Source organism: Xenopus tropicalis, chromosome 1, assembly GCF_000004195.4.
Source record: "Xenopus tropicalis strain Nigerian chromosome 1, UCB_Xtro_10.0, whole genome shotgun sequence".
Classification (NCBI taxonomy): Eukaryota; Metazoa; Chordata; class Amphibia; order Anura; family Pipidae; genus Xenopus; species Xenopus tropicalis.
The window spans coordinates 176707601-176724155 of record NC_030677.2 but is presented as its reverse complement, the minus strand read 5'-3'; the positions used below and the strand labels follow the sequence as shown (position 1 = coordinate 176724155).

Below are 16555 nucleotides of genomic sequence, written 5' to 3'. Positions count from 1 at the left end.
TAGAAACCAGATAACTGCTGAAATTCCAAAGTGGAGAGTTGCTAATGAAAAAGTTAATAATGCAAAAACCACAATAAATAAAAAAAAATGAAGACCATTTGCAAATTGTCTTAGAATGTCACTGTTTACATCATACTAAAAGTTAATTTAAAGTTGAACAACCCCTTTAAGCAGGGTAACCCCAATATTATGCCACTGACTTTTCAGACCTGTATTACATTGTCTGGTCCAGGCTTGATGATCTGCTGAGTATGGCAAATGCTAAACGTAAGACTTCTGTGTCTGTAGAATATATCCTAATTATTAGGTTTGCCATTACTCTGCTCTTCATAATACCATTTAACCTGGACTGAAATAATAGAATCTAGACTTCTCCTCCTATTATCTAAATGGTTTTTATCAAGATTCATATCTGGCTGTTTGAATTCTACAGACTATTGTGTTTGTAATTAATGCATGAGGTTTAGTATGGAGTTCATAGGAGTTTACAGAGAACGGGTATTATAGTGTTGGTGCATGATTAATGAAAGCCATTTCATCCTACAATAGCCCCTGTTTATTTTTACACAGCTGCTTTGTTGTTTAATTCTTGCATTATTCATTGTTTTGTATTGTATACTTTATTGTGTATCGTTTAAGATGTGTATGTGTGTGTCTATGTACAGTATTTTCTAGGACTGTGGGACAGTCTGGCATGGGATATGTTGCATACACCCAGCAGCACCCAGCTTTATCTGTATGTGTTAGTGCACTATAACAAATGGTCAATGCCTGTTAGTCCATATGCTTTTTGTACAGAGGGTAGGCCAGTAAATGTGCTGCATACAGTGTATATAAATTGCCCTTCCTGGAACCATACATTGCTGGTACAAATTGATTTAACACTTGTTTTGGGTAAAACCTATTGTTTGTGCCTTGTAGCCATACTTGTAGTGATCCTGGTGCATATACTAGATATTATTAGATATAAAGTTAATTATATTTCTCCTTTATAGCAACAATGGACTATACAGTAGTGTACAGATAATGTATCATCATTTGTGTCAGATCCTGCCAAAGTTCAGTGTAAACTTTTCAGTAAAACTTCACCATTGCTGCTTCTTGCAGGAGGGAACAGGCAAAGAGAAGAAAGAAAAGCTTGGAGAAGATGAAAAAACAATACATCCTGACCGCCGGCTAAAGGAAGTGAAGGTACCTCCGTTAAGTTCATGTATGAAACTAATGTTACAGATCTATCCTTGCTTCATCACACAGTAAAGCGACAACTTCACAGAGCTCCTTGGGTGTGGGCCATAATCATGCTTTTAAAGGGAAACTGACTATATCCCAAAAAAAATCCAGGTTCTTAATGCAAAACCACACTAAGAACACCTGAAAGATCAGGTTTCTATGTACTGGATGGTGCCATTTTGTTTTATCTCTTACGGAACAACATCCTTGTTTTAAGACACAGCCATAAGCCTTTGAATCCTATAAATGCACAAGAAGCAGTCATGCTATAGAAGAACAGGATGTAAGAACATTAGTTAAATTGGAGCACTTCAGACAAACTTGTGGGATCTATTACATGCAACGCTTCTGGCCTGTGGCTGTAAATAATATGGGGCACGTGCCTATGCCTACGCAGATTAAACATTAAAAAAGAATCAACATAGATCTGTACTGAGTTAGTTTTATCATAAAGCTTTGCCTTATTACAGACGAACAGCCAACCCAGCTATTAAAATTTAAGATATCATTTATATTTAAATAAATTATTTATATTTAAATAATGAGTTCCCTGCCTGTACTGAAGTGAACAATGTGCTTCTTAAAATTTAGTATTTAGGGGCTCTGGGGTGAATGAAGTAGCGGAACCTCCACTCATGGTCCTTATCCTGCTTCCTTCACAAGGTGGGAGTGCAAAGACCTTCATAGTTACTATATATTGGTTATGTTGAAGTTGACTATGCCCTAATAATCCAACCAGGAGAGATATTGCATCACATTTCATAGATGTAGTAATTGTTAGCTTTTAGAACTACCCAGTGTTACCTTTGTAAGGTCATTGCTGTTTATCATACAGGATAAAGACGGAAAGCCCTTGCTGCCAAAACTTGAACAAAGCCCTAAGGTAGGTTTCACTGAATGTATATTGTATAGTGAGTACACTGGACGCTGGTGATTTTGGTGCTACACAGTGCAAATCTGCCATATGTCAGACAGGGGAAACAAGGCTGTGTGATAGTGGTGTATCCAGGTTAATGATTGATGGATCTAAGTTGATATGCATGAGATACAAGTGGTGAGCAAATTACCATTGGGGGAAGCAGGGCTGTGTCTGGATATTATATGTGGCCAACAGAAAGATCATAGCATTGTTTCCCATTTTGTAAACAGCAAGCCAGCATGCTAATTTGAGCACTTAAGAGTAAAGTATTAACTTACTGTCTTTAAATATTAATGCAATGTTACAAAGGCCTTGAGTATACTGAGTGCTTAGAGGCAATAAAGCCACTAACAAGGCTATTCAGCGTATATTCATCCCCAGATCATAAGGCTCTCAAGGTAACCTCACACTTAATCTGCTTGTCCATGGGGCACTTTAATGCCCAGAATGATATTGTAGATATCTCTAACACTATATAATCTGTGTTTCAGTTCAGTGCCTATCTTTCTATTGTGTGTAGGCTTATATTGAAGGCTGAACATGCACTAGGGAATCCCTCTGTTGTTATAGGATGTTGCTAGGCAGCACCCATTTGTCTCTCATGTTTCACTGGCCACAGGATAGTGTTTCACGTGGAGTCTAATGCAGTTTGCCATTTCTGCTGCCTGTACCTGCCCGACTCTAGCTTGGTGTGCTCATTGCTGATTATTTACCTGTATATTCTCTCATTTCTTTCAACTCCACCATGGCCATGCAGCCAATGAGTGAGGCCGAGCTGCTGGATGCTTTGACTGAAGGCTTTGTGACTTCCCCTGCCACTCCTGATGCCCCACTGCAGGGCTCTTTGGTAAGTCCCGTATACACTTATTTATTGTATTAGCACAAGCTTGTACATATGGTTTCGGGAAGAAAATTACATTTGTTAAAGTTTTGGACTTAATAATAATAATATCTCTCCGCATGCTCCAGTGAGCATAAGCTAATGGGAGTTAATGGCAGCAACTTTATGATGCCACAGAAAACACAAAAATGTGCTCCTCTAAGATGAGTTATGTGTAGAACTAACTGCTGAGGAGATGCCACTGCTTTGAAAGGGTTTTATCATGTGTAAGTACAGTGTTACTCAGAATCCCCACATAAACAGTGGATGATCTGGATGATCATCACAGTTGTAGGACTAACATCCAGTGCTTAAAGTATCCTGACAATGGGAGGCAGCCTGAGGCAATCTATTTTGTTTGGATTGCTGCCATAAATAGTGGCAATGCCTAGTAGGCTAGGAGCTGGCAAACAGATTTCTGGGCACAAATTTCTCATTGCATGCCAGTTAGGAAAGGGCGGTGTATACTGTAGGAAAATAAAACTGAAAGATGGAAAGTTCTATCAAAAGCCTTCTGTCTCTGGGAAGCTTTGCAGTAGGAGTTTAGGCTGCCTGCTGGATTGTCTTCTTCTTATATTTATGTTTTCTTAATATTTTCAGAAAAAAAAAGGTTCTGGATCAGAAGATGTTATATCTTGTTCTAAAGCTTCCGCCGTCAAGTCTGGAGCTCCACAGGACGCTGCTTTAGTGAGTGGGGGGGTGGGCCTGCTTTCAGTATATATATTTACTGGGTACATGCAAGGAATATTTATTGGCTGATGTCTAAGGCAAAAATAAGTATAGGTATATGATTGGGAAGTGTAACTGTCGCTTTCTGTTTACAGGATATACAGATTCCCGACGATGCACTAGATTTACTTTCTGGCTCCCTGGGACAAAGAGAGGTGGATCCTAATGAAAACAAACCGGTGGTGGATGTAGTTAAGGTGAGTAACTGGTTAGTGGGTGTGGCACCTGTCTTTAAGCAATGTATATGTATTACCGGAAGAACAAAATAAATAAATGCAGTGCTTTGTGCCGAGTTTATGACAGGGCTATAGACTGTATTCTCTGGCACTGTTGGCTGCAGCAGGATACCGTGGGCTCTTCTATGGTTGCCAGTCAGTTATTCTCTTTGTTCTTCAGGCAGCAAAATTAGATTGCATGCAGCAGAGCCACAGCCATCTGGCAGTTGCTGAACTACAACTCACAACTGCAGACTTTCTGTGGTATTGGTAGGAGTTCTAGTTTATCAGCAGTGGTGCAACCTCTCAATACTGTAAAAATATAAGCTATATATAAGCTGGGCCAGTGTTACCAAGGAGATTGACTGAAGGGAAGCCTCGGCTCTTCCATCCATGACTGAAAGAATAAAGCTGGACTTAAACATTTATATTCTTGTCTTCTTCTGACAAACGTTAGGATATTGGTCGTACGTTTAAATATAACTATCTATATTCAGACTGAAATTGTAGGATAAAGCTGGCCTTGCGCGTTTAGATTTTAGTTGTTTTAAGACAAACTTTTGGGTATCAATTGTACATTTTAATGCAACAATCTAAAACTAACATTCAGACTGAAACTGTAGAACGAAATTCCTACGAAAGTGATGCCCCAGAAATACACTGTAGGTCCCCCAATGACATTGTCAGATACACAATACGTGCACAGATTAATGTTATCCTACCAAAATATTCTAACCTGTCAGATCGACTAAATGACTGATTGATTGTCATGGTCTGAAATTCGTACAAAACTTTGTTTCGTATGATTATATTTTTGTGTCTGTGGCCAGCTTTAAACTGCTGTTTATTTGGTGCAGGAAAAAGCTAAAGCTGAGCATATAGACAAACTGGGGGACAGAGATGATACAATCCCACCGGAATACAGAAAGCTGCTGGATGGTAAAGATGATAAGGTAAGGCTAGTGTAAGAAGATCTTCTACCCTGCTGCACAGCTGCCACTATACCCATGCCCCCTGCTGCACCATTATGTTTCCCTTTGGTTTGTGTCTGTGCTAACAGCTTCCTGTGCTTCTTCTCTCAGGGACAACCTGCAAAACCACCAGCGAAAGCGGAGGAGAAACCAAAGGTAAAAATTTGTCTGCAACAATAAGTTGCATTTACATCCCTGTGTTACTGTACCGGGGCGCAGGCAGAGCAAGAGGAGCACAAAGCCACGGCCTGTGTGTGTGTGTGTAATATAGCATCATAAATAATAAAAAGAAAACAGGCCATATATATAACATAATATGCTCTAATAATCTATGTAGTAATTGAATCCCGATACTTATATACGGTATCAGTCCTATATGTTCTGTTATTACCATACTAGGTAGGTAGCTGGAAATAGTGTGCTTATTTAGCTCACCAAACAAGGAACCTTTTTCCTACTTTGGCTGCTCAGGTTTAGGCCAAAATTTATCTCATCAGATCAGCCCTCAGGCAAAAGATTGGGTTCCATAAGGGGACCTTGCAGAGCCATTGGCCACTTGCAGCCCCTACCCATGCTGCTTTTGCCCAACAGGGCAGCAGTATGCCCAACCCACGTGTGAACAATCCAGTTCTGGATGCAATATAATCTGGCATAGCATTATTCTGGGTTCATACATTAACTTGTTTTGTCTCTTTGACAAGGAAATGCAGTGTAACTCGCCTTAAGGCCACTCTTGGTTTTATACTGCATTTCCATGTTAAAGGGGCAAAATGACTTCATCCTGATCTGATGGACCCATGTGACATCTTGTTTCAGAAGCCTTTAAGTGACGATGCAGCGATCGATGCTCTTTCAAGCGGATTTGCATCATGTGACACAAAATCTACTGAACAACCAAAGCAGCCTTCAACGGTATTGTACTACACCTTACTTTTCTGAATCACAGTTGCTTTTTATATTTGATATTCAGGGAGTCCTTGTACCTTGCTAGGTGTCACTGTAACGATGTATTGTAATGTCTGTGTAGGACAAGACTGAGAAACAATGTGCTAGCGCTCCAGTGTCGCAGCCTTCAGGAAAGGCACCTGATGCTGCAAAGGTGAGTACACAAAATCATACATACATACTTAGAAATCCAGTAAGGGTCAGTATCGTCTTGTGTGTAATTTCTTTGGTCCTTCTTAATTTGCATCTGTTTATCTTATCTCCTTGCCTCTTACTGGGCCATTAAAGCCCCCCCCCTTAACATTAGGAGATTAAGTTTGATTTAGCACCGTAACCTTAGGGCTCTGGCACACGGGGAGATTAGTCGCCCGCGGCAAAACTCCCTGTTCACGGGCGACTAATCTCCCCGAGTTGCCTACCCCTGCCATCCCACCAGCGAACATGTAAGTCGCCGGCGGGATGGCAGACGCGGCGGGTCGATTTCAGGAAATCGCCGAAAAAGACCCGCGAGTCTTTTTCAGCGATTTGCGCGAAATCGCGCCGCCGCGTCTGCCATCCCGCCGGCAACTTACATGTTCGCCGGTGGGATGGCAGGGGTAGGCAACTCGGGGAGATTAGTCGCCCGCGAACAGGGAGTTTTGCCGTGGGTGACTAATCTCCCCGTGTGCCAGAGCACTTAACAGTTCTCTGGCGGAGGGCAAAATATTAGGAATATTGACAGGAAGAAGGCAGAGACTGAACTCGCAGCTCCTTAATTAAAGTGTTTGCTATTCATATTAGCAGGAAAAGCCATTACTAACAAGACTCTCCAATAAGGAGCATGATCACCTTATTTATTAAAATTTTCTTTATTTCTGATATGACCTTAATACAAATTGCTAAAAAAGAAATCTAATTTTTAATTTCTCTTGTTTGTAAAGCAGGCAAACTCAGCGATACCAAGTGTGCCAAAGGCTGGCAAAAGCTAGACCCATAGTAAGTACACAAAATCAAAGCTTTCTACGTGGGAAGGCAAGAAGGGCAATTTATATGAAAACAATTATGTCAGTAGTAATAATCAGCCTCCAGAAAGGGATTGTGGGATAGCAAGTATATTAAATCAATATGGTTTCTACTGTAGCAGTGGGATAATAGCCTCTGGGAAGGGACTGTGGCTGTGGGATAGCAGGTATAGTAGGGAGAGATGGTGCCTATAGTAGCAGTGGGGGGATAATAGCCTCTGGGAAGGGACTGTGGCTGTGGGATAGCAGGTATAGTAGGGAGAGATGGTGCCTATAGTAGCAGTGGGGATAATAGCCTCTGGGAAGGGGCTGGGGCTGTGGGATAGCAGGTATAGTAGGGAGAGATGGTGCCTATAGTAGCAGTGGGGGGATAATAGCCTCTGGGAAGGGACTGTGGCTGTGGGATAGCAGGTATAGTAGGGAGAGATGGTGCCTATAGTAGCAGTGGGGATAATAGCCTCTGGGAAGGGGCTGGGGCTGTAGGATAGCAGGTATAGTAGGGAGAGATGGTGCCTATAGTAGCAGTGGGGGGATAATAGCCTCTGGGAAGGGACTGTGGCTGTGGGATAGCAGGTATAGTAGGGAGAGATGGTGCCTATAGTAGCAGTGGGATAATAGCCTCTGGGAAGGGACTGTGGCTGTGGGATAGCAGGTATAGTAGGGAGAGATGGTGCCTATAGTAGCAGTGGGGATAATAGCCTCTGGGAAGGGGCTGGGGCTGTGGGATAGCAGGTATAGTAGGGAGAGATGGTGCCTATAGTAGCAGTGGGGGGATAATAGCCTCTGGGAAGGGACTGTGGCTGTGGGATAGCAGGTATAGTAGGGAGAGATGGTGCCTATAGTAGCAGTGGGGATAATAGCCTCTGGGAAGGGGCTGGGGCTGTGGGATAGCAGGTATAGTAGGGAGAGATGGTGCCTATAGTAGCAGTGGGGGGATAATAGCCTCTGGGAAGGGACTGTGGCTGTGGGATAGCAGGTATAGTAGGGAGAGATGGTGCCTATAGTAGCAGTGGGGATAATAGCCTCTGGGAAGGGGCTGGGGCTGTGGGATAGCAGGTATAGTAGGGAGAGATGGTGCCTATAGTAGCAGTGGGGGGATAATAGCCTCTGGGAAGGGACTGGGGCTGTGGGATAGCAGGTATAGTAGGGAGAGATGGTGCCTATAGTAGCAGTGGGGATAATAGCCTCTGGGAAGGGACTGTGGCTGTGGGATAGCAGGTATAGTAGGGAGAGATGGTGCCTATAGTAGCAGTGGGGATAATAGCCTCTGCTTTTCCTTTTTTCTCCTAGGCTAATGTACAGTTTTCTTTGCACTTATGCAAGACTTGCTTGGGAAGAAGAAAGCTGGCGCAGCCTGTAGATGGGGTGGGTGCTGGCTCCACCCTGGATTGGCACCCTGACAGACTTTTGGAAGTGCTTTTTACTCATCAAACTCTATTTTTGGTTTTCTTTATTTCTTCAAAGGGGGACGCTTTTATATTTGTACTAAGATGTATATCACTATGAATTAGTCCTCTCTGTGGCAGAATAAAGCCTGCAGCCTTTGCACAGTCTTCCTCTGGTATAAATACTGCAGTTCTAAGTTTCAAGGGTAACTTAGAACTGCCTTATTCTTCCTATATTCTGGGGTGTCAGTGTTGTATTCTACTTTGGTGTAAAATAGGAACACTTTTCCTTGTATTAATATTTTGCAGATAAAAAGGTTACATGGCAGGTGTTAAAGGGGAAATTGACTTTAAAATGAATTCTCAGTAGAATGTTACCATTTTTATTATTGCCAGTTTAGTTCTGTGCTGTTGCTGGAGTCAGCGGCTGAAGCATGCGCGGGGTTGGGATGACATACTAGGGACTAAATAGTATGGTCAGAAATACAAAATTCTAGCCTTAGTGTTACTCTGCTGTGTGCTTGATAGTCACTGACCCCAGCAACCAGTTATTTAAATTGGAAAATAAGTTGAGGGGCAAATATAAATACATAGATTCTTACATTTATTTTCAAAGTACATTAAATGTTAAATTTTAAGGTTTACTTTCCTTTTGAAGATAAAGCAAGAATGCCTTTCCTTTAGCCTCAGGTTGCTGCTGGGAGGGCTGAAGGGGGTGCATTCCAGTATGACAGATATAATGAGTGGGGGCAGTACTTTGGCTCTATATGAAATGTTTACATGAACAGTGCCTTGTAATAATCTGTTTGTTACCATTGCTCACATGGCCCTCATTGTCCATATCCTGCCTATTTGGGGGCTCACATGCACCGTCCTGGCTGGGCGCGCAGTACTATATGCCTTCCTTCCCCAGGCGAATGCTTCCGTTTGTCATCTTCCTACAGATAGAGGGTCAGATAATAGTTTGCACCAGGTCTAGTTCCTCAAAGCAACCAGTCAAATGTTGGCTTTCAGGTAACCAGCACATTCTGCTTGTTGATTGGTATCTGTACTTTACTAGATCTAGTGCAAACCTTGCAGTTGTTACCCACACAGTTAACCCTTGGAGTGCTGGCTGTGATTGGCACCATACTTATTTCCAGTAGGGGAAAACAGAATGTAAGCTCTGTAGATTATACAGCACTTGAAGGGTTAACTCAAAGCAGCAACCTCTAGGATGCTCTCACTGACAGCTGAACGGTGTTGGGGGCCACATGTTGCCCACCCATGGCTTGTATGTAACAATAAAAATACAGAAGGAATTAGTTGACACTACTGTTTGAAGCATCAAGCGATACAAAGGGCTCTATTGCTATAGACTGCGGAACTGTGGAACACTATGGAAAATAAAGATGTTAATGTCAGTGGCTCTCCTGTCTTCTCTCGGCCTCATCTGGGCAGAACTGTAATAGTGTACCAATCGGCTTTTCTGACATTACTGTTTTGCCCACTGTGTTTGTATTGGTAGAACAAGGATCAAAACACCCCAAATTACTGCTCCTGTCACTGGTGTCAAGTCAGCTCTTAACCACTTTGTTGCCTTATATCATTGTCCAGGTTTGTGTGACTTCTGTATTGAGGGCAACTCCTCCCCCCCCCCCCCCATATTGGGATCAGAGATGGTGGGTCAGATAAAGATGTCCCATCCCTGTGCTTGGGTGACCTAAAATTCACTATATGCAATGAGTAGGGCTAAGTTATGTACATAGGTCCTTGCATAGATGCAATGGTCATTTAATTTTCCAGTTTGTATCTGCACATGTGCAGTAAGTTGCCCAGTTAGCCCTACTGAGTAGCCATGAGCAGAGCAGACACTGTGTGATATCTCTCCTCATGTAGCTACTGACTTGCACTAAAGCAAACGACTAGCCATGTTACATTTATTTCATTTTTTATTTAATTCCAAAATTATCTTTAACACAATTCACACATTTCAGCAAAATAAAGAAACCCTAACAATGTCCAGCATTTACACATAGTTTTCCAGCCCCCCAGCTGAATACTTTAGATTTAGTACTGTATTATACATGGCACTATTTCTCTAGAGCCATTTCTACAATATCCAGCAATTTCATTGGGCGTGCAGCTCACTGTTGGCATGCTCACTCACAGGACCCTTTCCATGAGATGTGGACTAATTTACATCAACCTACTCCATCTCCTTAAGGCAGTGATCCCCAACCAGTGGCTCGGGGGTAACATGTTGCTCATCAACCTCTTGGATGTTGCTCCCAGTGCCCCCAAACCAGGTAGTTATTTTTGAATTCCTGACTTAGTGGCAAATTTTGGTTAAGTAAAAACAGTATTTCATACCAAATAAAGCCTCCTGTAAGTGAGTATAGAGGCTGCCTAATAGCCAATCACAGCCCTTAATTGGCACCTCCATGAACTTTTATGGTGCTTGTGTTGCTCTACAAGTCTTTTTACATTTGACTGTGGCTCACAAGTAAGAAATGTTGGGGACTCCTGCCTTAAGGTATCAGGGGCCTGTGATTTAGACATTAGTATATTCCTGTATGATACAGCTTTCATCAATCTACCTGATGTTTGAAGGGGTAATAAAGGGACAGTGCACGAGTTTGCACTTATGCAGACCACTTAAGCTACACTGGGAGTCCAGGATTTCTGCCCTGTGTGTGGCCATCAATCAACTGTTTTGTAAATTTTTATTCTGATGCAGTGAACCAGTAAACATGGCTAGTGCCCATAATGAGCATGTGTGTGTCTTTTTAGCCAAGCGGGAAGTACAAAGGCCACACATATCCCTTATACTATAAGGTCATTTGACCTCAAGGCTAAACAACTGGACTGAACCATTTGCGTATTTACTGCCAATTTGGCCACTCCAGAGTCAGCATCGCAGCTCATTTTTGAGGCCCAAATGATGGCCAGTCATATAGGGGCTTGGGGAGATATTTCAGCTGGCTCCAATATTCAGATTGGTGGGGGCCCTATGATGATATCAACATGTTAAACTTGTCGCCTGGGTGCCTAAATCAGGCTTGCAAGATTGTATGTGTGGCTACAGATGCTGATTTGTGGCACATGGGGCTCTTTTTATCAGGGAAGAGATGATAAAACTAGCCCTGCTGTCTCCCATTCCTTATACGAGAACAGTTTTCAACCCGGAGATGCTACAGAGAGTGTTTTCCAGCTGAAAAGTGTTTCCTTTACATGTGAATGGGAGGCAGCCGGGATGATTTTTGGCACATCTCCATTGCCTATTTTTGGGAGTCAGCTGAAACCCAAATCTTGAACAAAGGATTCAGTCAAATCCCAATTTGAATTGAAACTCTAATTTGTATATTTAAAGTAGGGTAAGGAAGGAATAATAATAATAAAAAATACCGCTCCTTGTTCATGTGACAAAAAGTCACTTGATTTTAAGGATTCAGCTTAGAGTCAGTGGAATCTGAAGCCTGCTGAAAAAGGCTCATTTGCCCAGATACCAAACCAAATCCAGGTTTCAGTGCAGCCCTTATTTCCTAAAATAGACATTCACCAGTTAAAGCAAAAACCAATTGTGTTTAGTAAGGCCAGTGTCAGTGATTCTTAAACAAATAACTTCTAGCTGTTATTCTCTAACCAGCTTTTAACAAGATCCAAGTTCTTATCCATCCATCTAATGTTCTCTTCAATCGTCTCTCTGGCTTGCTGAACGCAGCGGAGCTGGGAGCCCATTTCCTTTAATGAATCAAAGAATCCTGTGACCTTAAAAGAGGGAGAGGAGTTTACAGTTAAACCACATTTATGCCCGCATATGTGGGCATTAACAAACTTGGTGCAGGTTGCATTCTCTGAGCTTTTATACTATTACTATACTAACTAATAAGCTGGTGCCAATCCCACATGTTTTTCTATACAAATTGAATTGGCTGTCCTAATGATGGCAGATATAATGTGACAATGATACAGATAAATGCAAAACTCTAATTAAATATAATATTGCACATTTCAACCTAAAATTGGAGCAAGTCCTTACTCACATTGCCCAAGGTATCATCCAAAAGTTAATTCTTTTTAAAACATTTAAATGAACTTTTATGATGTTGTAGAATGGCCAATGCTAAGCATCTTTTCAGCTGGTCATAATTTTTTATAGTTTCTGAATTATTTGCTATATATATGTGCACTGGGGGGTGACTTGGAGAGGTTGAAATTGATGAACTTTGGCCTTTTTGCAAACTAAATTAAATATGTAACCTCAATCCCTGCTGACCCACTCCTTTGCCTACAGAAACAGATGGCTACCCTTGTAACTAAAGCACTGCTCCATGCCAGGCAGCTGATCAGTTTCGGTGGAAGGACCCCATCCTCCATTTAATGTTCCTAGCACTGCTTTTCAGAAATGTGTCTTGCAAATTATACCTCTTCCAGCCACTCTTTAGTTGAATACTGCTTTGTGATTCCCACAACCATGTCGCCAACTGTACGCGATCCCAGCTCAAACCTGCAAGCAGAACCAACCATATCAGGCCAGTAAGTAAACATCCAGGATGCCAATCCAAGGCAAGTAACAGTTCTTACTTTTGCACCAGGTTGCCCCAGTTGTTCTTTAGAAACTCCCAGGACAATGGATAACCCACTGGGTTCCTGCTCACATACAGAACAATATGGGGGAGGTCTTGAGTTCTGACATGATCCCCTTTCATCCCTTCTTCCATCAGCCTGAAATTAGAAACAAATACAACAGGCAGTTTATTACTTTAAATGTTTAAAATGGGGTCAAAGCAGGCAAACTCAGCAGTGCTTTTTAAACCTTCCTTGCACCACTAGCGGCACCGAATGCTGACAGCATGGTATAGATCAAAAGGGAACCTGGAACCCTGGGTTCTGCAACACTTTTATGTTGAAGCTGTAGATTCTACATTGGGTGAATAAGCCAATCCATTTAGCTGCTGAAATAACCAATGAAGTAGAACTTAAAGCACTCGAGCCATGATATGTTCTACATGGGATCCTTATAACATTTGCATCACTTGACTAACTGAAATTAGTGTACAGGTATAGGGCCTGTTTTCCAGATAAGGAATCTTGACATCACCATCCCTTACGTCTGCTAAAATATATTTAAACATGAAATAAGGATTAATTATATATTAGTTGGGATCAAGTACAAGCTACTGGTTTAGGCTGATGCCACACGAGGCATTTTTACGCTGCGTATTTTCTAATTTTCTCAGCGGCTGAAAAACGCCCGATATCATCATCCATAGAAATAGCTTGAAAAGACTCGAAGCAAACCACACAATGCGGAAATACGCTAGAAAACGCCTTAGCACGGATTTTGCAAGCATTGGCTGAAATACGCCAGTATTTGCAAAGCAAGCTATTCCTATGTATACACAAAGGCAGATGCCAGACCTAGCGGAAATACGCAGCGTTTTTTGCTATTTCGCACTATTAGCACCATGGAAACGGGATTTGCTACGTCACCAGTACTAGGCTGAAAAACGCCATAGTCAGGGGCTGTGTGGCTTGTGCGGTGTTTTTAGGCTGAGAAAAAACGCAGCGTAAAAACGCCACATGTGGCATCAGCCGTATGGGAGATAGCCTTCCTGTAATTTGGTGCTTTCTGGATAATAGGTTTCCGGATAACAGCTCATATACCTGTACTAAATCTCTTACAGGAGAACTATACACCCGGGCACTGAAAGCCCCATTAACTATCACTGCCTAGACCCCCCCCTCACCTCTCCCTTATCGCATAGAGTCTTCAGTCGGTAAGAAGACATCGGGCAGGTACACTACTGCGCTACTGTTTTAGCTAGCGGGTAGCGATAGGGACAGAGTTTAAACTTAAAAACTATGCGATAAGGGAGAGGTGAGGGGGGGTCTGTCTAGGCAGTGATATTTAAGTGGGATTTTAGCGCCCAGGACTATAGTTCTCCTTTAAGGATTGCTTAAAATGCAGTTGTTACTGAATTACAACTCCACAAATCCTGTGGCAGCCAAGATCACATACAGAAGGCTGCTGGTTGCTAGTTTATAAAAGATTATGACAAATGACCAGGAAATGCAGTGTGGATAAAATATCTGCCATTTTTGAATAGGTTCAGCATGTATAGCTGCCGCACAGGGGCACCTCCTTTGCCTTTTGTGGCCAGTTACTAAACCTATTAGAAATAAGGTACAGCAGTTCTACAAGGCATTCTGGGTAATGGCTGTGCAATTTCCCCCCACCCCTGCCTTGCAGCCCAGCAGTTTAGTGGGGAATAAAGAGCTAACTGCATCAGTAAATAAGCCCCACAGTGTTAAGATCAGACCACACTGTCAGGCCTTGATATAATATATAATAAGTGTAATTATAACCCCGTGTTGTTATAATTGTGTTGCCATAATTGCTTTACCATTGTAACTTATGTTTAAGAGAAGTGATAGCCAGGGCTAATTCAATCTGGTTCTTTTCACTCCCGGACAGAGTCGTTTTGTATTTCTCAAAGAGAAAGTCCCATCCTTCAGGAGTCTGCGCCCCCACAGCATAAACAGCCGATGCGACATCCCGCGGCAAGCTGGAGAAAGCACAAAGCCTGTTAGAGGCAGATTAGGGATTTATGTACCATTATGGTACATGTCAGGGTGCAGGTATTACAGATGGACATATCCAGGATTATTGCGCAAAAACTTTATATTTCTATAAAACGGTGCAGATTTGACCAGTATTGATAAATGAGCCCCACTATGTCACATGGTAGAAGGAAATGAGCAAGTCACATGGTAGAACTGGTTGTGGTATTAAGTACCTTTTTGATTAGTAACAAGGTATGTGTAACAGTAAATAGCTATTATCTGTTCATTAATGTATGTGGGAAGGTTTCAGGGGCTTAAGAGAATTGCTGATCATACACAAGGCCATTTTCATACTGCCCCTCCTGCTGCAGTGCGTCTATGTAGGCCTAAAATGGCTGATTCAGGGAACTTGTGTGGCGCAATTCATCAGAGCAGGCTGGATGTATTGGTGATTAGCGCCATTACACAGGCATGTTTAATACAATTATAACCGAATCCAGCATTTGGCCTTTTTCAGCAGAATTCGGATTTGGCTGAATCGAATCCTAAAAATCATGTGACTTTTTGTCACATTAACACAGAAGTTGAAAATTTTTCTTTGCGCACGGACATTTAACCCTTCCAAAACGGAATTAGCATATGCTAATTAGGATTCGGTTGGGTATCCTTTACGAGGGATTCGGGGGTTCGGCCAAATCCGAAAAAGTGGATCCATAAATGATAATAATATGTGTCTATTTTATCTCAGTCACATTTGCAGCTGCATTCGTAAATAAGCCCTAATATGTTTAAATGACGTTTGTTTAGTGCCACCAGATACCTTATTGTTCCATTGGACTCCTGCCATCTCTTAAAATATTGCTCTGCCCTCTGCACACACGGCTGGTACTGGCGCACACAGGCAAACAGGAGGAGCGAGCTGCGCAGCATCCTCTCAGAAACGCTGCCCTCGTCTGTCCAGGACTGGGCATCAATCAACTTGCGCAGAAGATTGAGAATATATTTCTGCAAATAAATATATTCAATAAATTCTGTTGCCACGTCACCACTCCTTTTTCACTAAATAGCACCTTTATTTTTTGTCTCATAAAAGCAGTGACCATAGCAAATCTGGCATTGGTGCCCTAAGAGCAACTTTACCATTCAACCCCAAGAGAGAGAAACCCAAAAGCAGCCAAAGCAGATAGCAAAATCAAAGTGACCCCCCTCAAACAGGACACTGCTAACCTACAAATAACTTCTGCATCAGCCATTACAGAGAATGTTACAATACAGGTAACAATCCAGGTAACAGATACCCATGTATTCACAGCCCAGCCCAAAGATATGTCATTCCAGTTACCTTCATTTGACTTTCTACTTCCTGCATATCTCTCTTCTCCATTAGTTTGTATATTGGAATCAGCTCATCCATCCCTTGGAACACCGGCATGATTTTGTCTTCGTTTTTCAAATACAAAGAAAGGCTGAGAGCTTTGTCAATGGGCAATCGCCCAATGCTGGTAATGGTAAATAAAAACAATATAGTGCATAGCTTAGTATGTATTACCATAATACATTCTATTCCTGTAGCCACCAGGAACTTACAGCTATATCAATTCTGTACTTGAAGGAATAGTTCATCTTCTGTACATAGTCACATTATAAATAATTTGCAATTTTTTTAATATTTGTCTTTTTCAAACTTAGCTCTTTGTTAAGTTGCTTTTTAGTTTAGAATTTCAGCAGCTA

The 16555-nt window shown here is 42.0% G+C and overlaps 2 protein-coding genes across 23 annotated transcripts in view; one reads left to right on the top strand and one right to left on the bottom strand.

The window, feature by feature from the left end:
* The window catches only part of cast (calpastatin), a 90068-nt gene extending 76963 nt beyond the window's left edge, over window positions 1–13105 (top strand). For 17 of the 21 annotated variants that reach the window (XM_031895373.1, XM_031895374.1, XM_031895407.1 and 14 more), the window contains 11 exons: window positions 1108–1191; window positions 2066–2113; window positions 2907–2996; window positions 3630–3716; window positions 3854–3955; window positions 4831–4926; window positions 5056–5100; window positions 5761–5856; window positions 5972–6043; window positions 6810–6864; window positions 8181–9678. In XM_031895373.1, coding sequence (XP_031751233.1) covers window positions 1108–1191; window positions 2066–2113; window positions 2907–2996; window positions 3630–3716; window positions 3854–3955; window positions 4831–4926; window positions 5056–5100; window positions 5761–5856; window positions 5972–6043; window positions 6810–6857 — 768 coding nt within the window. In that variant the 3' untranslated portion in view covers window positions 6858–6864; window positions 8181–9678. 21 annotated transcript variants of the gene reach the window in all.
* The window catches only part of erap1 (endoplasmic reticulum aminopeptidase 1), a 37558-nt gene continuing 31191 nt past the window's right edge, over window positions 10189–16555 (bottom strand). For both annotated transcript variants that reach the window (XM_002933429.2, XM_012968052.3), the window contains exons 14-19: window positions 16167–16323; window positions 15645–15829; window positions 14665–14826; window positions 12842–12982; window positions 12683–12764; window positions 10189–12025 (exon numbers count right to left, since the gene is read on the bottom strand). In XM_002933429.2, coding sequence (XP_002933475.2) covers window positions 11882–12025; window positions 12683–12764; window positions 12842–12982; window positions 14665–14826; window positions 15645–15829; window positions 16167–16323 — 871 coding nt within the window. In that variant the 3' untranslated portion in view covers window positions 10189–11881. The remainder of the gene's footprint in view (window positions 12026–12682; window positions 12765–12841; window positions 12983–14664; window positions 14827–15644; window positions 15830–16166; window positions 16324–16555) is intronic.